The sequence below is a fragment of the Eubalaena glacialis genome, chromosome 11, assembly GCF_028564815.1.
Source record: "Eubalaena glacialis isolate mEubGla1 chromosome 11, mEubGla1.1.hap2.+ XY, whole genome shotgun sequence".
Lineage (NCBI taxonomy): Eukaryota > Metazoa > Chordata > Mammalia > Artiodactyla > Balaenidae > Eubalaena > Eubalaena glacialis.
Genome location: NC_083726.1, coordinates 69071598 through 69098946, shown reverse-complemented (window position 1 = coordinate 69098946; position 27349 = coordinate 69071598). Strand labels below are relative to the sequence as shown.

Below are 27349 nucleotides of genomic sequence, written 5' to 3'. Positions count from 1 at the left end.
AATTTTTGTAGCTTCTTGAAGCACATCTGCAGGTGATTCTATAAAAAGCTAAAGTTGAGTTAAATGATAACAGGAAATTTTAATCTATTGAAATCTAGGAAAAGTAAAATATTCTTGTCTTTCACCACCACCACTACCACCACCGACAGGCAAGCCTACACACACCCAGAGAGACTCTATGTCAGAGGAAATGACAAAGCTGGTTCTAGTGGGGGGGGGGGAAATTTTGCAGTAGAAAAGCCCCTCAGTTGTTTTTCTTGCTTTACCGGAGACCTTGTTTATTGGCCTGTGGTCTCACTGTGCCTAAACCATATGTTCAGATGAATACTATTAAAATCGTGTTGAGCAAAAAACATGTCTTTTCTTCTGCTTCAGTAAATGACCGAAACATTTAGCTTTGTTTATTCACATAGACTTTGGATTGAAGAATATTCTTTACTTTCTCCTTCCTTCAAACCAGTTTTACACATTGAGAGATTAAAGCCCAAATTAAAGAATTTTGGAGAAAATTCATGTAATTCATAATAGCTTTAGATCCTAATAAATGTCTGCCTGGTGTAGACTCCGGTTTAAGACTGACCCATATTTATTTCTTTAATCTAGGAACACACTAAACTCTCTTTATGTTATTTGATAACTTACAGTGTTTTTAACTCTATCTGTTTAACCTTTTGGAAGTTTAGAGGTTTAGACACTAGGTCTAACAAAATAGATATCATTGCTTGACTGTATGACTAGAACGATCCCAATACAATTTCTTGTTACTACATTTTATTAAAGTAACAGAGTTCTTGCTGTCTAATAAAGCAACAGACATAAGTATATACTGAGAGTTTAAATCAGACTATGGGTTGACTTGTCTAAACAAGTCAAGATACTATAGGGAAAAAGTATGAATTTGAAGGAAAACAGATATTATGTAGTTAGTATTCTATTTTTAAGAGGTAAGTGATAAAAAAAGTAGCTTTTTCTCAATTATTTATCTACAAAGGAATCATATAAAGCCAACCTATTTTCATAATATTGACCTTAGTATGACGCATACAAAAGGGCCTTCTAAATCATAAAAGATTAAATTATATCAAATAGTGCTCCAAGGTTGATTGAATTTCATTATATTCTAATTTTTTTAAATATAATTTACAAATAACATATGCAAGCAGCTCTTGAGTTGTCCACAATACCCTAGTCTACAATTATTCTTACTGTACTTAAGACACATGATAGGCAACTATCAGGCCTTTGCTTTTGAACTGCAGGTGGACTTCTGGACATTCCCTTAAAGATCAAAAGCAAAAGAACTATTTTACTTTAAAGCAGCTGCTCAAAGACTTTAGGATACTCACTACCTATATCCATTTGACAGGAAAGAATTAAGGTTTCTGAGTCTTTAATTTTAAAAAAAATCAACTGATGAAAATGTAATCCTGGCATGTCGGTTAACCTTAGCTATAAAGGCTCTCAATTAATACCCCCTTTACTGTTTTCTTCCCAACATAGGCCATGATCGTTGCTTTCACATCAGACATGATCCCCCGCCTGGTGTATTACTGGTCCTTCTCCGTCCCGCCCTATGGGGACCACCCACATTACACCATGGAGGGATACATCAACAACACTCTCTCCTACTTCAACGTTGCCGACTTTAAAAGCAAAAGCAAGGAAAATCCGTACACTGAGCTTGGTGACTATACTACATGCAGGCAAGTTCTGCCTATAAGTGTTTAAAAATGCACTTCATCTTTTAAAGAACTTTTATTGTAATATAATTCTATTTGGTATCATTTAAATAAAATTGCTAAAGATGTTTTTTTCCTAGCTTTCTTTTCAGTCAGACTTTAAAAAGGATGGGATATAAAAGTTAATACAGACTAGGGTTAGAACTTTCAAGCCAAACCATAAGGCAAGATTTTTAAATGAGAGTTTCAAATGATTACAGGAAGACTGATCCAGGGGGAAAGTCCTATATCTTAGAACTGAAGAAACTCTAAGAGTTCCAAAAAGCAAGATAATTCAGTTGTTATGACTAATGTGTTATTCAAGCACAACCTGACGGTACTGAATGATGACAAACTAGTATGTACCATCACTTAACAAAGCAACACAAAGACAAAAATGTAAATACCTCAGCCTGGCCTAGCAGTGTTCTCTAAAAGTGTTCCAAAGCTCTCTGCACTAATATTAATGGCTGGTAAGATCAACTGTGGACAGTGTACACTTAGTTTTGTCAACTAAGTTACTAACTGAAAAGTTTGTTGACTGCACGTCATAGAGTTGTGTGTGTGTGTGTGTTTTTTTTTTTTCAAAGTCTTAAACCTAAAGGAGGCTTTAAAATTCATTTAGTTCAACTCCTCAAAGCCTTCTCTGATTCACATTCTCAACAACACAACCAAGAAACCAGAGATAAGCCCCAGATAAATGTTTCCAAGTTACACATAGTAAAGCCTCTTCAGAATCCCTCATTGAATCTGGTTACTCTTACTTTACATAGTTCTAAAGAGGGATTAAACTAGGTCTAATAGGTTACAGGCAGAAAATGAGAGATGTGCTACCTGAGGGAAATACACTAACAGCAGTAGCATATGATGTCTGACAACAAGGAAATTAAGTAAGAAAATTATAAAAAGTAGGTTAGTATTCTCTGTAGAGAGAGATAGCCCCATAGCTGAGTGAACCCTGATGACACCATTATATAAATAAATTTATAAGCATGTTTCTGAAAATATGCTAACTTGTTTTAGTTATACTCTTTTGAGGAAGCAGGGATAAAATTTAAGATATTTTTCTTTTTTACAAAGATGGAATCCATCATTACCATCATCTTCCTCTTGTAAGTTAAATGAAGTATTACTGGAATAGTTATTTCAGGGTTTTGTCATCAAATTAAACTCTTGGAGAAAACTTGGGAGTTCACTGCTGGCCTAGTAGTCAGGATTCCAGGCGTTCACTTCCGTGGTCCCGGGTTCAGTCCCTGGTCAGGGAACTGAGATCCCGCAAGCCATGCCATGTGGCGTGGCCAAAAAACAAACAAACAAACAAACACTCTTAGAGAACATTTATATGATGTCCAATTTAAAAGAGTGTTGCATGAAGTATGACCTTTTTTAATGGGCCCTTGTTTACAGCGTTTGATCAAAAAGAGTTATCTCCTGAAATGTCTCCATCTCATTTCCAGGTATCGTGATTTCCGGTACCCTCCTGGACACCCACAAGAGTATAAACACAACATCTATTATTGGCATGTGATCGCAGCCAAGCTGGCTTTTATCATTGTCATGGAGGTAGGAAAAGTATACTCTGAAATAGTTTATGAAGCAGTGTATTTGCAGGCTTTGTGTTGCCTCTTCTGACTTAAAATGTACAATATGTTATCTCTTGCTAATAATTATTTTATAACATTTATTAATAAAATTTGACCTGAGAACAGTAATTAAATGAAGTTGGTTGGGCTTCCCTGGTGGTGCAGTGGTTAAGAATCCACCTGCCAATGCAGAGGACACGGGTTCGATCCCTGGTCTGGGAAGATCCCACATGCCGCGGAGCAAATAAGCCCGTGCACCACAACTACTGAGCCTACGCTCTGGAGCCCGCGAGCCACAACTACTGAAGCCCGTGTGTCTAGAGCCCATGCTCTGCAATGGGAGAAGCCACCGCAATGAGAAGCCCACACACGGTAGCGAAGAGTGTCCCCCACTCGCCACAACTAGAGAAAGCTTGCGCGCAGCAACGAAAGCCCAACGCAGCCAAAAATAAATAAATAAATTAAATAATTTTTTTAAATAAATAAAGTTGGTTAACTCCTTTAAAAGTTAAAAGCATGTTGTGTGCTAGGGGAATTCAATTCCTTTCAGTTCAGTATTAATTAAAGGCCTTTTTATTTGGGGCACTGGGCTCCATATTAGGCTATGAAGGGGCTTATTCAAGACAAATAAGATATCATATTTTCCCTGGAGAAACTTTTATTGCTATAATATTTTTATTTGTGTTATTTTTATTGCATTTTCACAGTATACCGTCTTAAAATAGTTTTTTACATCCCTGAAATTTACCAGCTCTGAAAAATGACTAAGGCAGCTATAAATTTGAAATTGATCTAGCCAACTTTACTTCTTACACCAAGTGAATAACTACTACTTAATTCCAAAGATTTGAAAGTTACTTCATTGGTGTGGTCAGTTAGGATTATATTTAGCTGCAAGAAACAGAAAAGGCATCAAAAGTGGCTTAAACAAATAGGGGTTGATTTTTCTTACATAACAAATTTCACTAGGAGTAGGTGGGTGCTCCTGAATCAACACCAGCTCACTGATGTAAGGACTGTATCTGATTCTCTAGGTTTTCTCTCATTGCATGTCACTCTGTGGTTGTAATATGACTACTGCAACTCCAGATAACACATTTATGTTCTAGGCAGGAGGAAGGAGAAGGGTGATGCTAGCCAAATTTTTTCCTATTTGTTAGGAAAGAAAATGCTTTGCCAGAAGCCCCCAGAGCAGACTGTCACCTACATCTCATTGGCTAGAACTACAGCACATGGTTCCTCATAGCAGCTAAGTAGGCTGAGACAGGAGGTGTTTGGTTTGCTCTGAGTAAAATCAAAATCTGTTAGCAAGAAAAAAGTGGGACAGGCTACCTGGCTTTGATAATTTTTCTAGTATTTTTTTAAGTAGTTACCAAAAATTAACAGAAGAAAATAGTTCATCATTAGTTCATAAGTGGATTCCTGAAGTACAGTATCTGATGTATCGGCAAGAGTCACTAGTTTATATTCAAATATGTAGTTGCCAAAGTGTTTTGACATCTACTTTTGATATCATGGTGGACTAGATGCTGTGAGGGGCCATCTCACTACAAAACATTTAGAATCAGTTAAAAACATAATTTCCTTTGCAGTTTTGAGCTTACTAGAAGGAAAGAGAATATACAAAGAGGAAAAACACCATGATTGCCTGAAATAGAGTAGTGAGCACCTCTGAAGTTCAGGAGTGCTCTGAGAACAAGTGCTGTTATTAGTGTCTCCACCTAAAAGCTCAAGGAGACCAAGCCTTGGGTCAGAAGTGTGGTAGAAGAGCTGAACTTGAGATGCTTGGTTTCAGCCAGGGACCCCACAAAAGGCTAAATATGTCTCAGAGCAGAGGGAAATCCTTCTCTGAATAAAAGTATCCTTAATTTAGACCCCAGTTTTTTCCCAGATTGAGATAAGCAAATATGAGCTAACTATCAAAGATCAACAATGACAAAGGGGAAATTTAAAAAAAAAAAAAGAACAAAAAACCAAGAATGAGATTTGGCCAAAAAAATTAAAAAATAAAAACCTGATTTGGACCATCAATAACTTTAAGAGTTTGAATTATCAGATAAGGAATATAAATTAATCATATATGAAAATATTTAAACAAATAAATGACAGAGCCAAAAATGAACAAACAATAAGAAACTGTAAAAAAATTATAAGGCAATTTTGAAAAATAATTTAAAAGAACTTTTAGAAATAAAAATAGTTGTTGAAATGAAGACATTACATATGGATAAAGCAGAAGTTTAGGCAAATCTGAAGAGAGAATTAGTGAACTGGGAGACAAATCTGAAAAAATTACCACTAGCACATCACAAAGAGAAGAAAATGGAAAAATTTTTTTAAAAAGAGGTTAGATATGGAAGACAGAATGAGAAGGACTAACTTTCCCAAAAAATCATAGAAGAAAAAAATGGATAACTGAGGAGATGCAAATCTGAAGAGTCAGTGGATAAAATTTTTACAGCATAAGTGACAGACATCTGTTCACAAAGAAGAAAGCAAAGCAAATATCAAGCAGAATAGATAACAAAGAAGTCAATATTTACATGCACTGTAAGGAAAGTGCAACACACTGAATGTAAGATCTTAAAAGTAACCTGAGAAAAAGACAGATGACTGACAAAGGAAATTAATATTAGAATGAGAGTAGACTTTTTTTTTTAATTGTTGTATAGTTGTTTCACAATCTTGTGTAAGTTTCTACTATACAGCAAAGTGAAGTACAGTTCCCTGTGCTATACAGCAGGTTCTTATTAGTTATCTATTTTATACATATTACTGTATATATGTCAATCCCAATCTCCCAATACATCGCACCCCCCCCACCCCACTTACCCCCTTGGTGTCCATGTTTGTTCTCTACATCTGTGTCTCTATTTCTGCCTTGCAAACTGGTTCATCTGTACCATTTTTCTAGATTCCACATATATGCGTTAATATACATATTTGTTTTACTCTTTCTGACTTACTTCACTCTCTATGACAGTCTCTAGGTCCATCCATGTCTCTGCAAATGACCCAATTTCATTCCTTTTTATGGCTGAGTAATATTCCATTGTATACATGTACCACATCTTCTTTATCCATTCATCTGTCAGTGGACATTTAGGTTGCTTCCATGACCTGGCTATTGTAAATAGTGCTGCAATGAATATTGGGGTGCATGTGTCTTTTTGAATTATGGTTTTCTCTGGGTATATGCCCAGTAGTGGAATTGCTGTGTCGTATGGTAGTTCTATTTTTAGTTTTTTAAGGAATCTCCATACTGTTCTCCATAGTGGCTGTATCAGTTAACATTCCCACCAACAGTGCAGGATGGTTCCCTTTTCTCCACACCCTCTCCAGCATTTGTTATTTCTAGATTTTCTGATGATGCCCATTGTAACCAGTGTGAGGTGATACCTCACAGTAGTTTTGATTTGCATTTCTCTAATAATTAGTGATGTTGAGCAGCTTTTCATGTGCCTCTTGGACATCTGCATGTCTTCTTTGGAGAAATTTCTGTTTAGGTCTTCTGCCCATTTTTTGATTGGGTTATTTGTTTTTTTGATATTGAGCTGCATGTGCTGTTTATATATTTTGGAGATTAACCCGTTGTCCATTGATTCGTTTGCAAATATTTTCTCCCATTCTGAGGGTTGTCTTTTCGTCTTGTTTATAGTTTCCTTTGCTGTACAAAAGCTTTTAAGTTTCATTAGGTCCCATGTGTTTATTTTTGTTTTTATTTCCGTTACTCTAGGAGGTGGATCAAAAAGATCTTGCTGTGATTTATGTCAAAGAGTGTTCTTCCTCTGTTTTCCTCTAAGAGTTTTATAGTATCCGGTCTTACATTTAGGTCTTTAATCCATTTTGAGTTTATTTTTATGTATGGTGTTAGGGAGTGTTCTAATTTCATTCTTTTACATGTAGCTGTCCAGTTTTCCCAGCACCAAGACTGCCTTTTCTCCATTGTATATCCTTGCCTCCTTTGTCATAGATTAGTTGACCATAGGTGCGTAGGTTTATCTCTGGGCTTTCTATCCTGTTCCATTGATCTATATTTCTGTTTTTGTGCCAGTACCATATTGTCTTGATTACTGTAGCTTTGTAGTATAGTCTGAAGTCAGAGAGCCTGATTCCTCCAGCTCTGTTTTTTTTCCTCAATATTGCTTTGGCTCTCTGGGGTATTTTGTGCCTCCCTACAAATTTTAAGATTTTTTGTTCTAGTTCTGTAAAAATTGCCATTGGTAATTTGATAGGGATTACATTGAATCTGTAGATTGCTTTGGGTAGTACAGTTATTTTCACAATGTTGATTTTTCCAATCCAAGAACATGGTATATCTCTCTGTCTGTTTGTGTCATCTTTGATTTCTTTCATCAGGGTCTTATAATTTCCTGAGTACAGGTCTTTTACCTCCTTAGGTAGGTTTACTCCTAGGTATTTTATTCTTCTTGTTGCAATGGTTAATGGGATTGTTTCCTTAATTTCTCTTCCTGATCTTTCATTGTTAGTGTATAGGAATGCAAGAGATTTCTGTACATTAATTTTGTATCCTGCAACCTTACCATATTCATTAATTAGTTCTAGTAGTTTTCTGGTGGCATTTTTAGGATTCTCTATGTATAGTATCATGTCATCTGCAAACAGTGACAGTTTTACTTCTTCTTTTCCAAGTTGTATTCCTTTTATTTTTCTTCTCTGATTACCATGGCTAGGATTCCAAAACTGTGTTGAATAATAGTGGCAAGAGTGTACATCCCTGTCTTGTTCCTCATCTTAGAGGAATTGCTTTCAGTTTTTCACCATTGAGAATGATGTTTGCTGTGGGTTTGTCGTATATGGCCTTTATTATGTTGAGGTAGGTTCCCTCTATGCCCACTTTCTGGAGAGTTTTTATCATAAATGGGTGTTGAATTTTGTCAAAAGCTTTTTCTGCCTCTATAGAGATTATCATATGGTTTTTATTCTTTAATTTGTTAATATGGTGTATCACATTGATTGATTTGCCTATATTGAAGAATCCTTGCATCACTGGGATAAATCCCACTTGATCGTGGTGTATGATCCTTTTAATGTGTTGTTGGATTCTGTTTGCTAGTATTTTGTTGAGAATTTTTGCATCTATATTCATCAGTGATATTGGTCTGTAATTTTCTTTTTTTGTAGTATCTCTGTCTGGTTTTGATATCACGGTGATGGTGGCCTCATAGAGTGAGTTTGGGAGTGTTCCTTTCTCTGCAAATTTTTGGAAGAGTTTGAGAAGGATGGGTGTTAGCTCTTTTCTAAATGTTTGATCGAATTTACCTGTGAAGCCATCTGGTCCTGGACTTTTGTTTGTTGGAAGATTTTTAATCACAGTTTCAATTTCATTACTTGTGATTGGTCTGTTCATATTTTCTATTTCTTCCTGGTTCAGTCTTGGAAGGTTATACCTTTCTAAGAATTTGTCCATTTCTTCCAGGTTGTCCATTTTATTGGCATAGAGTTGCTTGTAGTAGTCTCTTGTGATGCTGTGTATTTCTCCGGTGTCCATTGTAACTTCTCCTTTTTCATTTCTAATTTTATTTATTTGAGTCCTCTCTCTCTTTTTCTTGATGAGTCTGGCTAAAGGTTTATCACTTTTGTTTATCTTCTCAAAGAACCAGCTTTTAGCTTTATTGATCTTTGCCATTGTTTTGTTTCTATTTCATTTATTTCTGCTCTGATCTTTATGATTTCTTTCCTTCTACTAACTTTAGGTTTTGTTTTTCTTTCTCTAGTTCCTTTAGGTGTAAGGTTAGTTTGTTTATTTGAGATTTTTCTTGTTTCTTGAGGTAGGATTGTATTGCTATAAATTTCCCTCTTAGAACTGATTTTGCTGCATCCCATACGTTTTGGATTGTTGTGTTTTCGTTTTCATTTGTCTCTAGGTATTTTTTGATTTCCTCTTTGATTTCTTCAGTGATCTTTTGGTTATTTAGTAGTGTATTGTTTAGCTTCCATGTGTTTGTGTTTTTTACGTTTTTTTCCCTGTAATTTATATCTAATCTCATAGAATTGTGGTCAGAAAAAATGCTTGATATGATTTCAATTTTTAAAAATTTACCGAGGCTTGATTTGTGACCCAAGATGTGATCTATCCTGGAGAATGTTCCATGTGCATTTGAGAAGAAAGTGTAATCTGCTGTTTTCAGATAGAATATCCTATAAATATCAATTAAATCTATCTGTTCTATTGTGTCATTTAAAGCTTGTGTTTCCTTATTAATTTTCTGTCTGGATGATCTGTCCATTGGTACATTTAAGGTGTTAACATCCCCCACCATTATTGTGTTACTGTCGATTTCCTCTTTTATAGCTGTTAGCATTTGCCTTATGTATTGAGGTGCTCCTCTGTTGGGTGCATATATATTTATAATCATTATATCTTCGTCTTTGATTGATCCCTTGATCATTACGTAGTGTCCTTCCTTGTCTCTTGTAACATTCTTTATTTAAAGAAGTCTGTTGTATCTGATATGAGTATTGCTACTCCAGCTTTCTTTTGATTTCCATTTGCATGGAATATCTTTTTCCATCCCCTCACTTTCAGTCTGTATGTGTCCCTATGTCTGAAGTAGGTCTCTTGTAGACAGCATATATATGGGTCTTGTTTTTGTATCTGTTCAGCCAGTCTGTGTCTTGAGAGTAGACTTTTTAACATCAGTCTGAAAGCCAGAAGAGAAGAGTCTAATATCTTTAAAATGCTAAAGAAGGTAACTGTAAACTCAAATTATAGCAATACTTTGAGTAATTGAAAAATCTGTCCACATTGAAAACACCAAGCCGTATGGCTTTCTAGGAGAGTGATACCAAACTTTCTAGAACAGATCATTTCAATATTATACACACTCCTCCAGAGATCAGGAAAAGGAAATACTCTCCAACCCCTTTTAGTTCCTGAAATCAGACAATAGAAAGCGAAGGGGAAAGTATGTCGGTCTTACTCAATGCATAGATGCAAAGATCTTTTTAAGATGTGCAGACTGGGTCTAGCAATCTATTTTCAAAAGACAACAGCATATCACATTGGCTTTATCCCAGAAATGCAAGGGTGATGTAACATAGAAAATCTTCATATCTGTAAATATTACCTACCTCAGAAATGGATGGGAAAGAAAAAAAAAAACCTCTTTCCTACATCAACTTTTGCCTCTTTACTATGTAATTCTATCACTTGAACTCACTAGTATCTTTCTCAGCTCAAAATATTCTCCACTGTCACACTACCTGATTTACAAGAAACATTTGACACAGCTGATCACTCTTCCTTGAAACTCTTCCTCACTTGGCTCCCAGGGAAACACATATTTTGCCTTTCTTCCTACCTCTCTATGCAGTCCTGTCTTAACTTCTTTGCCCGTCCCTTCCTTCTCTTCTTAATGATCCATGGTTCATTCCTTGGTTGTCTTTTCTCTCTACCCACAGCGTTGGTGATCTCATGCAGTCCGGAGACTTTAAGTGCTATCTATATGTCAGTGACTCACTAATGGATATCCCCAGAAAACCTCTCTTCTGAACTCAACCCATCAATCCAACTGCATACTTGACCTTTCTGCTTGGCTATCTAACAGATACCTCAAATCTACTGCCCTAAATTCCCATATTTTCTTTTTTTTTTTTTTTTTAACATCTTTATTGAAGTATAATTGCTTTACAATGGTGTGCTAGCTTCTGCTTTATAACAAAGTGAATCAGTTATACATATACATATGTTCCCATATCTCTTCCCTCTTGCATCTCCCTCCCTCCCACCCTCCCTATCCCACCCCTCTAGGTGGTCACAAAGCACTGAGCTGATCTCCCTGTGCTATGCGGCTGCTTTCCACTAGCTATCTATTTTACATTTGGTAGTGTATATATGTCCATGACACTCTCTCACCCTGTCACATCTCACCCCTCCCCCTCCCCATATCCTCAAGTCCATTCTCTAGTAGGTCTGTGTCTTTATTCCCATCTTGCCGCTAGATTCTTCATGACCTTTTTTTTTTTTTCCTTAGATTCCATATATATGTGTTAGCATACTGTATTTGTTTTTCTCTTTCTGACTTACTTCACTCTGTATGACAGACTTTAATTCCATCCACCTCATTACAAATACCTCCATTTCATTTCTTTTTATGGCTGAGTAATATTCCATTGTATATATGTGCCACATCTTCTTTATCCATTCATCCGATGATGGACACCTAGGTTGCTTCCATGTCCTGGCTATTGTAAACAGAGCTGCAATGAATATTTTGGTACATGACTCTTTCTGAATTATGGTTTTCTCAGGGTATATGCCCAGTAGTGGGATTGCTGGGTCATATGGTAGTTCTATTTTTAGTTTTTTAAGGACCCTCCATACTGTTCTCCATAGTGGCTGTATCAATTTACATTCCCACCAACAGTGCAAGAGTGTTCCCTTTTCTCCACACCCTCTCCAGCATTTATTGTTTCTAGATTTTTTGATGATGGCCATTCTGACCGGTATGAGATGATACCTCATTGTAGTTTTGATTTGCATTTCTCTAATGATTTATGATGTTGAGCATTCTTTCATGTGTCTGTTGGCAATCTGTATATCTTCTTTGGAGAAATGTCTATTTAGGTCTTCTGCCCATTTTTGGATTGGGTTGTTCGTTTTTTTGTTATTGAGCTGCATGAGCTGCTTGTAAATCTTGGAGATTAATCCTTTGTCAGTTGCTTCATTTGCAAATATTTTCTCCCATTCTGAGGGTTGTCTTTTGGTCTTGTTTATGGTTTCCTTTGCTGTGCAAAAGCTTTTAAGTTTCATTAGGTCCCATTTGTTTATTTGTGTTTTTATTTCCATTTCTCTAGGAGCTGGGTCAAAAAGGATCTTGCTGTGATTTATGTCATAGAGTGTTCTGCCTATGTTTTCCTCTAAGAGTTTGATAGTGTCTGGCCTTACACTTAGGTCTTTAATCCATTTTGAGTTTATTTTTGTGTATGGTGTCAGGGAGTGTTCTAATTTCATACTTTTACATGTACCTGTCCAATTTTCCCAGCACCACTTATTGAAGAGGCTGTCTTTTCTCCACTGTATATGCTTGCCTTCTTTATCAAAGATAAGGTGACCATATGTGCGTGGGCTTATCTCTGGGCTTTCTATCCTGTTCCATTGATCTATATTTCTGTTTTTGGGCCAGTACCAAACTGTCTTGATTACTGTAGCTTTGTAATATAGTCTGAAGTCAGGGAGCCTGATTCCTCCAGCTCCATTTTTCGTTCTCAAGATTGCTTTGGCTATTCGGGGTCTTTTGTGTTTCCATACAAATTGTGAAATTTTTTGTTCTAGTTCTGTGAAAAATGCCAGTGGTAGTTTGATAGGGATTGCATTGAATCTGTAGATTGCTTTGGGTAGCAGAGTCATTTTCACAATGTTGATTCTTCCAATCCAAGAACATGGTATATCTCTCCATCTATTTGTATCATCTTTAATTTCTTTCATCAGTGTCCTATAATTTTCTGCATACAGGTCTTTTGTCTCCTTAGGTAGGTTTATTCCTAGATATTTTATTCTTTTTGTTGCAATGGTAAATGGGAGTGTTTTCTTAATTTCACTTTCAGATTTTTCATCATTAGTATACAGGAATGCAAGAGATTTCTGTGCATTAATTTTGTATCCTGCTACTTTACCAAATTCATGGATTAGCTCTAGTAGTTTTCTGGTAGCATCTTTTGGATTCTCTATGTATAGTATCATGTCATCTGCAAACAGTGACAGCTTTACTTCTTCTTTTCCGATTTGGATTCCTTTTATTTCTTTTTCTTCTCTGATTGCTGTGGCTAACACTTCCAAAACTATGTTGAATAATAGTGGTGAGAGTGGGCAACCTTGTCTTGTTCCTGATCTTAGTGGAAATGGTTTCAGTTTTTCACCATTGAGGACAATGTTGGCTGTGGGTTTGTCATATACGGCCTTTATTATGTTGAGGAAAGTTCCCTCTATGCCTACTTTCTGTAGGACTTTTATCATACATGGGTGTTGAATTTTGTCGAAAGCTTTATCTGCATCTATTGAGATGATCATATGGTTTTTCTCCTTCAATTTGTTAATATGATGTATCACGTTGATTGATTTGCGTATATTGAAGAATCCTTGCATTCCTGGAATAAACCCCACTTGATCATGGTGTATAATCCTTTTAATGTGCTGTTGGATTCTGTTTGCTAGTATTTTGTTGAGGATTTTTGCATCTATGTTCATCAGTGATATTGGCCTGTAGTTTTCTTTCTTTGTGACATCTTTGTCTGGTTTTGGTATCAGGGTGATGGTGGCCTCGTAGAATGAGTTGGGGAGTGTTCCTCCCTCTGCAATATTTTGGAAGAGTTTGAGAAGGATAGGTGTTAGCTCTTCTCTAAATGTTTGATAGAATTCGCCTGTGAAGCCATCTGGTCCTGGGCTTTTGTTTTTTGGAAGATTTTTAATCACAGTTTCAATTTCAGTGCTTGTGATTGGTCTGTTCATATTTTCTATTTCTTCCTGGTTCAGTCTCAGCAGGTTGTGCATTTCTAAGAATCTGTCCATTTCTTCCAGGTTGTCCATTTTATTGGCATAGAGTTGCTTGTAGTAATCTCTCATGATCCTTTGTATTTCTGCAGTGTCAGTGGTTACTTCTCCTTTTTCATTTCTAATTCTATTAATTTGAGTCTTCTCCCTTTTTCTCTTGATGAGTCTGGCTAATGGTTTATCAATTTTGTTTATCTTCTCAAAGAACCAGCTTTTAGTTTCATTGATTTTTGCTATTGTTTCCTTCATTTCTTTTTCATTTATTTCTGATCTGATCTTTATGATTTCTTTCCTTCTGCTAGCTTTGGGGTTTTTTTGTTCTTCTTTCTCTAATTGCTTTAGGTGCAAGGTTAGGTTGTTTATTCGAGATGTTTCCTGTTTCTTGATGTAGGCTTGTATTGCTATAAACTTCCCTCTTAGAACTGCTTTTGCTGCATCCCATAGGTTTTGGATCGTCGTGTCTCCATTGTCATTTGTTTCTAGGTATTTTTTGATTTCCCCTTTGATTTCTGCAGTGATCACTTCGTTATTAAGTAGTGTATTGTGTAGCCTCCATGTGTTTGTATTTTTTACAGATCTTTTCCTGTAATTGATATCTAGTCTCATAGCGTTGTGGTCGGAAAAGATACTTGATACGATTTCAATTTTCTTAAATTTACCAAGGCTTGATTTGTGACCCAAGATATGATCTATCCTGGAGAATGTTCCATGAGCACTTGAGAAAAATGTGTATTCTGTTGTTTTTGGGTGGAATATCCTATAAATATCAATTAAGTCCATCTTGTTTAATGTATCATTTAAAGCTTGTGTTTCCTTATTTATTTTCATTTTGGATAATCTGTCCATTGGTGAAAGTGGGGTGTTAAAGTCCCCTACTATGATTGTGTTACTGTCGATTTCCCCTTTTATGGCTGTTAGTATTTGCCTTATGTATTGAGGTGCTCCTATGTTGGGTGCATAAATATTTACAATTGTTATACCTTCCTCTTGGATCGATCCCTTGATCATTATATAGTGTCCTTCTTTGTCTCTTGGAATAGTCTTTATTTTAAAGTCTATTTTGTCTGATATGAGAATTGCTACTCCAGCTTTCTTTTGATTTCCATTTGCATGGAATATCTTTTTCCATCCCCTCACTTTCAGTCTGTATGTGTCTCTAGGTCTGAAGTGGGTCTCTTGTAGACAGCATATATATGGGTCTTGTTTTTGTATCCATTCAGCCAGTCTGTGTCTTTTGGTGGGAGCATTTAATCCATTTACCTTTAAGGTAATTATCGATATGTATGTTCCTATTCCCATTTTCTTAAATGTTTTGGGTTTGTTATTGTAGGTGTTTTCCTTCTCTTGTGTTTCTTGCCTAGAGAAGTTCCTTTAGCATTTGTTGTAAAGCTGGTTTGGTGGTGCTGAACTCTCTCAGCTTTTGCTTGTCTGTAAAGGTTTTAATTTCTCCATCAAATCTGAATGAGATCCTTGCTGGGTAGAGTAATCTTGGTTGTAGGTTTTTCTCCTTCATCACTTTAAGTATATCCTGCCACTCCCTTCTGGCTTGCAGAGTTTCTGCTGAAAGATCAGCTGTTAACCTTATGGGGATGCCCTTGTGTGTTATTTGTTGTTTTTCCCTTGCTGCTTTTAAAATGTTTTCTTTATATTTAATTTTTGATAGTTTGATTAATATGTGTCTTGGTGTGTTTCTTCTTGGATTTATCCTGTATGGGACTCTCTGTGCTTCCAGGACTTGATTAACTATTTCCTTTCCCATATTAGGGAAGTTTTCAACTATAATCTCTTCAAATATTTTCTCAGTCCCTTTCTTTTTCTCTTCTTCTTCTGGGACCCCTATAATTCGAATGTTGGTGCGTTTAATGTTGTCCCAGAGGTCTCTGAGACTGTCCTCAGTTCTTTTCATTCTTTTTTCTTTATTCTGCTCTGCAGTAGTTATTTCCACCATTTTATCTTCCAGGTCACTATCCGTTCTTCTGCCTCAGTTATTCTGCTATTGATCCCATCTAGAGTATTTTTAATTTCATTTATTGTGCTTTTCATCGTTGCTTGGTTCCTCTTTAGTTCTTCTACGTCCTTGTTAAATGTTTCTTGCATTTTGTCTATTCTATTTCCAAGATTTTGGATCATCCTTACTATCAATCATTATTCTGAATTCTTTTTCAGGTAGACTACCTATTTCCTCTTCATTTGTTAGTTCTGGTGTGTTTTGACCCTGCTCCTTCATCTGCTGTGTGTTTTTCTGTCTTCTCATTTTGCTTATCTTACTGTGTTTGGGGTCTCCTTTTCACAGGCTGCAGGTTCGTAGTTCCCGTTGTTTTTGGTATCTGTCCCCAGTGGCTAAGGTTGGTTCAGTGGGTTGTGTAGGTTTCCTGGTGGAGGGAACTAGTGCCTGTGTTCTGGTGGATGAGGCTGGATGTTGTCTTTCTGTTGGGCTCGTCCACGTCTGGTGGTGTGTTTTGGGGTGTCTGTGGCCTTATTATGATTTTAGGCAGCCTCTCTGTTAATGGATGGGGCTGTGTTCCTGTCTTGCTAGTTGTTTGGCATAGGGTGTCCAGCCCTGTAGCTTGCTGGTCGTTGAGTGAAGCTGGGTCTTGATGTTGAGATGGAGATCTCTGAGAGATTTTCGCCGTTTGGTATTACGTGGAGCTGGGAGGTCTCTTGTGGACCAGTGTCCTGAAGTTGGCTCTCCCACCTCAGAGGCACAGCCCTGATGCCTGGCTGGGGCACCAAGAGCCTTTCATCCACACGGCTCAGAATAAAAGGAAGAAAAAATGGAAAGAAAGAAAGAAAGAGGGTAAAATAAAATAAAATAAAGCAATTATAATAAAAAATAAGAAAAAAATTATTAAGAATTTATTAAGAAAAAAAATTTTTTTAATTTTTAAAAATAGATTTATTAATTTTTTATACTAAAAATAAAAAATTGTTAAGAAAAAATTTATTAAGAAAAAAATTTTTTTAATTTTTTAAAATAAAAAATATGAAAAAACTTATTAAAAATTTTTTTTTAATTTTTTAAAAATAGAAAATAAGGAAAAAATTATTAAGAAAACATTAGGGAAAAAAAATTTTTTTTAAGTAAAAAAAGAAAAAAAAAAAAACGGACGGACCTAACCCTAGGACTAACGGTGAGAGCAAAGCTATACAGACAAAATCTCACCCAGAAGCATACACATATACACTCACAAAAAAAGGAAAAGGGGAAAAATTAATATATCCTGCTCCCAAAGTCCACCTCCTAAATTTGGGATGATTCGTTGTCTATTCAGGTATTCAACAGATGCAGGCACATCAAGTTGTTTGTGGAGCTTTAATCCGCTGCTTCTGAGGCTGCTGGGAGAGATTTCCCTTTCTCTTCTTTGTTCGTACAGCTCCCGGGGTTCAGCTTTGGATTTGGACCCGCCTCTGCATGTAGGTCGCCTGAGGGCGTCTGTTCCCTGCCCAGACAGAACGGGGTTAAAGGAGCAGCTGATTCGGGGGCTCTGGCTCAGTCAGGCCGGGGGGGAGGGAGCGGTACGGAGGAGGCGGGGCGAGCCTGCAGCGGCAGAAGCCGGCGTGACGTTGCAGCAGCCTGAGGCGCGCCGTGCGCTCTCCCGGGGAAGTTGTCCCCAGATTACGGGAGCCTGGCCGTGGCGGGCTGCACAGGCTCCCGGGAGGGGCGGTGTGGAGAATGACCTGTGCTCGCCCACAGGCTTTTTGGTGGCGGCAGCAGCAGCCTTAGCGTCTCATGCCCGTCTCTGGGGTCCGCGCTGATAGCCGCGGCTCGCGCCCGTCTCTGGAGTTCGTTTAAGTGGCGCTCTGAATCCCCTCTCCTTGCACGCCGCGAAACAAAGAGGCAAGAAAAAGTCTCTTGCCTCTTCGGCAGCTGCAGACTTTTTCTCGGGCTCCCTCCCGGCTAGCTGTGGTGCGCTAGCCCCTTCAGGCTGTGTTCACGCAGCCAACCCCAGTCCTCTCCCTGCGATCCGACCGAAGCCCGAGCCTCAGCTCCCAGCCCCCGCCCGCCCCGGCGGGTGAGCAGACAAGCCTCTCGGGCTGGTGAGTGCTGCTCGGCGCCGAGCCTCTGTGCCGGAATCTCTCCGTTTTTCCCTCTGCGTCCCTGTTGCTGTGGGATCCGCGCTGATAGCCGCAGCTCGCGCCCGTCTCTGGAGTTAGTTTAAGCGGCGCTCTGAATCCCCTCTCCTTGCGTGCCGCGAAACAAAGAGGCAAGAAAAAGTCTCTTGCCTCTTCGGCAGCTGCAGTCTTTTTCCTGGACTCCCTCTTGGCTAGCACCGAAGCCCGAGCCTCAGCTCCCAGCCCCCGCCCGCCCCCGCGGCTGAGCAGACAAGCCTCTCGGGCTGGTGAGTGCTGGTCGGCACCGCTCCTCTGTGCAGGAATCTCTCCGCTTTGCCCTCCGCACCACTGAGGCTGCGCTCTCCTCCGTGGCTCCGAAGCTTACCCCCTCTGCCACCCACAGTCTCTGCCCGCGAAGGGGCTTCCTAGTTTGTGGAAACCTTTCCTCCTTCACAGCTCCCTCCCACTGGTGCAGGTCCCGTCCCTATTCTTTTGTCTCTGTTATTTCTTTTTTTCTTTTGCCCTACCCAAGTACGTGGGGATTTTCTTGCCTTTTGGGAGGTCTGACGTCTTCTGCCAGCGTTCAGTGGGTGTTCTGTAGGAGCAGTTCCACGTGTAGATGTATTTCTCATGTATCTGTGGGAAGGAAGGTGATCTCCGCGTCTTACTCTTCCGCCATCTTGCCCTTCCCTCCCATATTTTCTTAAGTCCACTTGCAATGTTCTTCTCCCTACTGTGCACTAAATCTGTTCTGTCCACAGTTTTACCCCCTCTCAATTATGGCAGTTCCATCCCAACAGTTGCTTGGGCCAGAATTCTTGGAGTCCCCCTTGTTTTCTCTCCCCCACTTATTTTACATCTAGTCTTGTTGAGTTTTCCTTTGAAAATATATCACAAATCTGACCACTTCTTACGAGCTCTGCTGCTGCCGCCCAAGTTAGAGCCACCATCATTTCTTGCCCAAATTTGGGCAACAGTCTCCTAACTGGACTCCCTATTGTCTTCACATCTCATTCCGAGTAAAGCCAAAGTCCTTATAATGACATACAAGGCCAAACACAATCTAGCCACGCTCTGTTGCCTCCCTGATGTCACTTCACTCCAGCCTTCCTGGAACGCACCCTTCAGGCTTCTACCAGATGGACTGTGTTGGCTGTTCCCTTTGCCTAGAATGTCTTTCTTCCTGATGTCTGCATGGCTAATTTCCTCACCTCCTTAAAAATCTTTGCTCAATGAAGCATGTCCAGACTGATCTATGTAAAATCTATATAAATTTTACCTCCCACCATAACACTCATGATAACTGTTACTCTGCTTTACTTAGCTCATGTCACTTTTTTCCCCATAGCTCTTACCACTTTTTAACACTATGTGTAATTTATTTGTTTTTAATTATGTTTATTCTATATTATCTCTATCTTCTTGCTAGGTTAGGGATTTTTGAACAGTGAATAAATAAAAAGGTTTTCAAGCTTATTATTTATCAGGGAAATGCAAAGTAAGACCAAAGTGAAAGTCCATTTCATAATCACCATGTTGGTTTAAAAAAAAAAAATTGATGGTAACAAGTGCAAACAAGGATGTAGAGCAACTGAAATCATCACACTCTGCTGGTGGGAGTGTCAGCTGGTATAGTTGGTATGATCTTGTAAAATTGAACATTCATATAACAGAGGGTCTCAGCAGTTCCACCCCTAGGTGCACGCTTTTGAGAAACTCACAGGTATTCTCCAGAATCCAAGTGCAAGACCGTTCCCAACATCATTGTTTCTAATCCAAAAACTAGACACAAACCCAATTCCTTTTGATAGGGGAACGAATAAATTACAGTGTGTTTGCACAATGGATTATATAGAAGTGAAAATGGACTACAGTTATGCACAATAACATTGATGAATCTTAGAAACTAATTTTGAATGGAAAAAAAGCAATTTTCAAAAGATTGTACCATACTGACAGTATCATACTGTTTTTATAAAGCTTAAAGCAAGCAAAACTAAACAAGATACTATTTGGGGATATATATATACCTTGTTAAACTATTCAAAAATAAAAGAAAATTATATACATATACTCACACAGATAGGTTAGTGTTTACCTTTGGGAAGAGGCCTGGGAACAAGATAGGAAAGGAACACACATAAAAATATCATAGCATTGTCAGTGTCATGGTGAGTGTTCTAGATATTAGATGTATTCTGTTCTACATATCAAATAGTATTCTTGAAATTTATAAAGTAACAAAATGTAGCGCCTTGTCAGAGCCATGCTGTGGTGGGAGAGATTGGGTATACATGATGAATGCCCACCACCTTGTCCTGATATATTGCTAATAATGGCTAGCAAAAATAAATGGAAGAAACTCTGTGTTCCCTTACATCTCTTGTGATTGACATTTTTCTTCTCTCCCTTAGCATATCATCTATTCTGTGAAATTTTTCATTTCGTATACAATTCCAGACATATCGAAAAGCACGAAGAGCAAGATCAGGAGAGAAAAATACCTAACCCAGAAGCTTCTTCATGAGAATCACCTCAAAGACATGACCAAAAATATGGGAGTCATAGCTGAGAGGATGATAGCAGTAGTAGATAACAATTTACGACCAAAGTCAGATTAAGAGCTTTATGTTCTGAGAAGCACTTTAAAGAATTTAGCTTTATCAAAATATATTATGAATCACTAATGAGAATAAGTTAAATCACTTTGGCAAATATGAGTCTTAACTATCGCCATTTTCATGCAGATTATTTTTCAGTTTCAACTAGCGATGTAGGAACTGGAAAATGTAAAATTGAGATCAAGAAGGGCATAAAACTAATCACCAGGAAAACCAAAAATGTTACTTTTTTTTTGATAAATTGGAATTTTAGTAACACAGAAGAGGTGTCTTTGTGTGCTTAAAAACAACCCCTGCCAAAGCAGAGTGGATTTTTTTCCTCCATTTGATTATTTTCATTCCTTCTGTTCTCAAGCACATGATCTTTTTTATTTTTAGGCACTGTTTCATTTCTTCACTTTTTGCCAGATCTGTTCCAGAGTTATCTTTCCCTTACAAATACCATCATTAAAGACTAGACATGCTAGCAGTTGTGTGATTAAAAATATCTAATGCAGAATTCAGTTTGAATGCTGTATTAAGTGTCAGATAGACCCAAGACTTCACAATATTTAGGTGCATTATCACATTCCTACAGAAAAAGAAATCTCAGGTAATAAGAGGAAATTTTCAGTCTTCATCTTGGCCTATCTTTCCATCTCAGAGAAATACTCTTAATGGATTGCAATGAAGATAGCAAGGTTCTGAGCATATTTGTGCTAATTCACAGTGACACCTTTCATCTTCCAGGAGCACTCCTAGAATGTTCTGTGCCTAATCAATGTTGACTGCTTTGCAAATCTCAAGGGAATAAGATGGCAAAAGCAGGGAAAGTTACAGATTGAAACAGAATTGTGACTCATATTGATCAGGATAATTAATTTACCTCTTCTGAAGATATGTCATTTCTTGAAAAAAAATGAAATCAAGTGATTAAAGTTACATATTTATCAACATAATGGTTTGGAAAAGATGAGCGCACCAGGTTCCCACCAGTTGCCCTTTATCCCTGAGATCCCAGGAAGTACAGTATTACAAGCACCCTTGTGATTGTCTCACAGCCATTGTGACAGGCCGGTGCTGCGCATGTCAAGAGAACAGCAAGTGCCCTCAGCGTGACCGAACCGTGTTCCTGCGAGGGGTTCTGCACGTCCAAGTGATCAGCCTACCAAAGCATCTGCCACAGAGAAGGTAGCTCAGCGCATCCTCCCTTCTCTTACTCCCAGCCCAGTAACTTGTTTGCACCTGGGGAGCATTTTTTAGGGAGGGAGAGGGAGAGACAGGAGAATACCTAGATTATTCCCAAAAAAGAAAAGAGACGGGATTTGATTTGAATTTCCAGCCTCCCCTCAAGCCAATCAGGCAATTAAGGGTCAGAAAACAAATTAGTTTGGTCACAAACTCTGCCGTCAGATGGAGGTAACTTCCTGCTGAACTTCTGCCCCACCGTGCACATCTTGACCTCGATTTATTCAGCTCGACAGTCTCTACTGTGCTTTACTGTTTTTCGGGTGCCAGGCCCTCTTGTAGGCTCTGGAAAAGACACAGGGCCCGTACCTCTCACCTGTGACTGGTGACAAGGCAGGGCTGGGTGCAGGAGAGGGTGTCTGGCACTGGATTCTTGCTAGATGGGCCGCCACCCACTGGGATGCTGCTAAATGCCCAGGTGCCACAGGACCCGAGACACTCTGAGTCCCAGCAGCAAAGGAAAAGGAAACACTATTCAGTGAGCAGATTTACAGGCTTGTTATAATAGAGTAGCTTCACTCCAGGTCACAATTCTAAATGCCTGCCATGAATGTTAAAAACAAAAAAACAGTATTTCTGTAGGATTCATCAAAATGGTATTCTGGACTTTTTTGAATTGTCCCAGTGGATCTGGACCATTTCACTAGCTTTCTTGATAATGTTAATGGTGTGATCAGAGAGTGCTCACAACAGGCCATGTGAGGTCTGGCCACACTGGGAGAAAGAAATGAATTTCTTCCGAGTGGGGAAGTGTTCTCATCCCTTTCCCTGCTCACCCAGGACACTGCTCCTGGAAGTGGTGCCGCTTCCTCTCAATTACCTCTTCTCTTCTCTGAAGTGTAGGAGTATCTCCTAGTGTTGGATATGGCAATTACTCACTGCTTATGGAATCATAGAAAAGGAAATGTTTTTGCCTTATCTCCTTGTATATAAAATAGAACTTGAATTGTTCATTTATGTTTTCATAAACCATCTTTCATAAATCGTCTTCATAGTTTAAAGTTTGCTTCTGTGGACAGGAGGGAAAAAAACCTCTACCCTTTTAAGGCAGCGAATGTGATGTATGACACTGCCAATATTCCCCAAACGGCCAGGTTGTCGTGGGGACCCAGGTTAACCTGTGATACTGACAGTGTTCATGTAAGTCTAGTGCTGACTAGTGGGTAATGAAGAAAATGTGGGGCTGTGTCTGCAGGCACTCGTGGGCTAGATCTGTAAATGTGAGCAGAGGCGGCACCTTGGAAAAATGGATGGGTGTGGCAGTGGACCTATGAAGGGGAAATCTGGCCCTAGACCTGTCTGGTGTTACCCACTAGAGAAATTTTACTTTGTATCCTTTTGTGATGCCTGTGAATTTTAACAAATCAAAGCATTAGACCAAAATACTCAGGAGATTTTTCTTTAAATATCCCTCAGATACTTTAGTTATGTCAATAGGAAGGGAAAGCTTTCGTTTTTGTTTGAAAACTAAACAAGACCATTTTGCAAACTGTTTATCACCAAAAGCCTTCCCTTATAATTGCACGTGCATCTTGAATTTCAGAAAACATTAATTCACAATAGGGGGTCAGAATACGCTCTGTGTTAAAACACTTCTTGTACCATTTTCTTGTGTCCATATTATATTTTAAGATGTTTGAAAAGAAGTTAAAATGTATGAGCAGCTTAAGTAAAACTGAAATATTCATGATGCTTTTCATACACTGTGGCATAAGATGTAAAGTTTGTAATATTTTGCAAATTTCTGTGCACTTTAATATTCTTTTATAATTATGAGCAATTTAATAAATTCATTTTTAAAAACAATACTGTGATCTACTCTGTATGCAATTGTCACAATGTTTTTAAGAAAGAGAGCAGATGTATATCTATTTACCAATTATGTATCACTCAGATAACAGATGTGCACTTTTATGTGGATTATATCTAAAATTGTATTTTTCATAACCTGCACTTACTTTAAAACATGTTTTTTCTGGGAAAAATTGGGGGTGGGGTTTCAGCCAGGGCTGCTGCAGATAGTTGTTGGGATTGAGGCCTGCACAGGGCACCAAGCCTGGAGACCAGGTGTACCAGTGTCAAGCTGCATCCACTAGTAGGGAGAGGTGCTTCCCGCTAATTGCATAAAGATGCCTCTGCATTCTAAACCTGGGGCATGTCACCTGACATGGGGCAATGACTCCCAGAGAGGGCATGTCTCTAATAAGGCTCAGAAAGGCTCTGTTTGGATCTGCCATGGCCTTGGATACAGAAAGGGGAAATTATGGAGAAGAATATAAAGGAAAATCTCATTACAAAAACCAGCCTTTTTTGTTTGTTTTTAAATCCTGGACAACATAAAATTAAGATATTAACTTATTCCATCCTTTGATTTCTTTTCTTCTTTTGACCAGCTTAAGTCTCATTAGGCTTGCAGTAAAACTAAATCAAAAATAGTCCATAACTGGACCAATAGGAAGAAGCATTTTCTCTGATTCTTAAATGATGCTCTTGGTACAGGTACTGATGATGTTATTCTTCCCTTCAAGCATTTTAAGTCCAGCAAAGGAGCAACTAGAACTTCTTTAGCAAAGTACCCCCTTCTCATTTGGGAGAAATGATGAAATCTTAAATAACTGTTATTTATCTGACCCCACCAGGTACTGTGCAAGTTGTTTACTTACACATGATCTCACTGCCAACATGATTTTGTTGCAAGGAAATTTTAAGTAATGTTTTAAAAAATGATGAAAGTACATGATTAAAAAAGAAATGCAACATGTCGTTAAAAAATCTCAAGTTATGCAAGAAGGCTGTGCTGGAAACCTAAGTCCTGCTATCTCCCTAGCTCAGCCCGGCCCAGCCCACTCCCCAGAGGTCCCAGGAAGTCTGAGTTAGGGTCATCGGGGCAGTCTTTTTGCCCAAAAGAGACTTCAAAGATGTTCTTTGGTTTCAAAAAATCATATTCAGAAATGTGTGAAGGAGCTTCAAGATGGCGGAAGAGTAAGACATGGAGATCACCTTCCTCTCCGCAAGTACATCAGAAGTACATCTACATGTGGAACAACTCCTACAGAACACCTACTGAACGCTGGCAGAAGACCTCAGACCTCCCAAAAGGCAAGAAACTCCCCCACGTACCTGGGTAGGGCAAAAGAAAAAAAAAACAGAGACAAAGGAATACGGACGGGACCTGCACCAGTGGGAGGGAGCTGTGAAGGAGGAAAGGTTTCCACACATTAGGAAGCCCCTTCACTGGCGGAGATGGGGGTGGGCAGAGGGGAAGCTTCGGAGCCACAGAAGAGAGTGCAGCAATAGGGGTGCAGAGGGCAAAGCGGAGAGATTCCTGCACAGAGGATCGGTGCTGACCAGCACTCACCAGCCCAAGAGGCTTGTCTGCTCCCCCACCGGGATGGGTGGGGCTTGGGAGCTGAGGCTCCAGCTTCGGAGGTCAGATCCCAGGGAGAGGACTGGGGTTGGCTGCGTGAACACAGCCTGAAAGGGGCTAGTGCGCCACAGCTAGCCGGCAGGGAGTCCAGGAAAAAGTCTGGAGCTGCCAAAGAGGCAAGAAACTGTTTCGGGGTGCGCGAGGAGAGGGGATTCAGAGCACTGCCTAAATGAGCTTCAGAGACGGGCGTGTCAGCGCAGACCCCAGAGACGGGCATGAGATGCTAAGGCTGCTGCTGCAGCCACCAAGAAGCCTGTGTGCAAGCACAGGTCACTATCCACACTGCCCCTCCCGGAGCCTGTGCAGCCCGCCACAGCCAGGGTCCCGTGATCCAGGGACAACCTCCCCAGGAGAACGCACAGCACACCTCAGGCTGTTGCAACGTCATGCCGGCCTCTGCCGCTGTAGGCTCACCCTGCATCCGTACCCTTCCCTCCCCTTGGCCTGAGTGAGCCAGAGACCCCGAATCAGCTGCTCCTTTAACCCCGTCCTGTCTGAGCAAAGAACAGACGCCCTCAGGCGACCTACATGCAGAGGAATGTCCAAATCCAAAGCTGAACCCTGGGAGCTGTGCGAACAAAGAAGAGAAAGGGAAATCTCTCCCAGCAGCCTCAGGAGCAGTGGATTAAATCTCCACAATCAACTTGATGTACCGTGCATCTGTGGAATACCTTAATAGACAACGAATCATCCCAAATTGAAGGGGTGGACTTTGGGAGCAATGATATATTTTTTTTCTCCTTTTTTCTCTTTTTCTGAGTGTGTATGTGTCTGCTTCTGTGTGTGATTTTGTCTGTACAGCTTTGCTTTTACCATTTGTCCTAGGGTTCTGTCTGTCCGTTTTTTTTGTTTACTTAAAACATTTTTTTCTTAATAATTTTTTTTCTATTTTAATAACTATATTTTATTTTATTTTACGTTATTTTATCTTCTTCTTTCTTTGTTTTTTTCCAACCTTTTATTCTGAGCCGTGTGGAGGACAGGCACTTTGTGCTCCAGCCAGGCGTCAGGGCTGTGCCACTGAGGTGGGAGAGCCACGTTCAGGACACTGGTCCACAAAAGACCTCCCAGCTCCACGAAATATCAAATGGCAAAAATCTCCCAGAGATCTCCATCTCAACACCAAAACCCAGCTCCACTCAACGACCAGCAAGCTAAAGAGCTGGACACCCTATGCCAAACAACTAGCAAGACAGGAACACAACCCCATCCATTAGCACAGAGGCTGCCTAAAATCATAATAAGGCCACAGACACCCCAAAACACACCACCAGACGTGGACCTGCCCAGCAGAAAGACAAGATCCAGCCTCATCCACCAGAACGCAGGCACTAGTCCCCTCCACCAGGAAGCCTACACAACCCACTGAACCAACCTTAGCCACTGGGAATAGACACCAAAAATGACGGGAACTACGAACTTGCAGCCTGCGAAAAGGAGACCACAAACACAGTAAGTTAAGCAAAATGAGAAGACAGAGAAACACACAGCAGATGAAGGAGCAAGGCAAAAACCCACCAGACCTAAAAAATGAAGAGCAAATAGGCAGACTTCCTGAAAAAGAATTCAGAATAACGATAGTAAATATGATCCAAAATCTCGGAAATAGAATGGAGAAAATACAAGAAACGATTAACGAGGACTTAGAAGAACTAAAGAGCAAACAAACAGTGATGAACAACACAATAAATGAAATTAAAAATTCTCTAGAAGGGATCAATAGCAGAATAACTGAGGCAGAAGAACGGATAAGTGACCTGGAAGATAAAGTAGTGGAAGTAACTAATGCAGAGCAGAATAAAGAAAAAAGAATGAAAAGAATTGAGGACAGTCTCAGAGACCTCTGGGACAACATTAAATGCACCAACATTCGAATTATAGGGATCCCAGAAGAAGAAGAGAAAAAGAAAGGGACTGAGAAAATATTTGAAGAGATTATACTTGAAAACTTACCTAATATGGGAAAGGAAATAGTTAATCAAGTCCAGGAAGCACAGAGAGTCCCATACAGGATAAATCCAAGGAGAAACACGCCAAGACACATATTAATCAAATGATTAAAAATTAAATACAAAGAACATATATTAAAAACAGCAAGAGAAAAACAACAAATAACACAGAAGGGAATCCCCATAAGGTTAACAGATGATCTTTCAGCAGAAACTCTGCAAGCCAGAAGGGAGTGGCAGGACATATTTAAAGTGATG

General features: G+C 39.2%; 1 protein-coding gene across 3 annotated transcripts in view; it reads left to right on the top strand.

The window, feature by feature from the left end:
* Positions 1-23521, top strand: part of ANO6 (anoctamin 6) — a 224993-nt gene extending 201472 nt beyond the window's left edge. For 2 of the 3 annotated variants that reach the window (XM_061206584.1, XM_061206583.1), the window contains 3 exons: positions 1501-1703; positions 3176-3281; positions 20282-23521. In XM_061206584.1, the coding sequence (XP_061062567.1) occupies positions 1501-1703; positions 3176-3281; positions 20282-20488 (516 nt within the window). In that variant the 3' untranslated portion in view covers positions 20489-23521. The remainder of the gene's footprint in view (positions 1-1500; positions 1704-3175; positions 3282-20281) is intronic. The other variant, XM_061206585.1, reaches the window with a different exon arrangement.
* The last annotated feature ends 3828 nt before the right edge of the window (positions 23522-27349 follow it).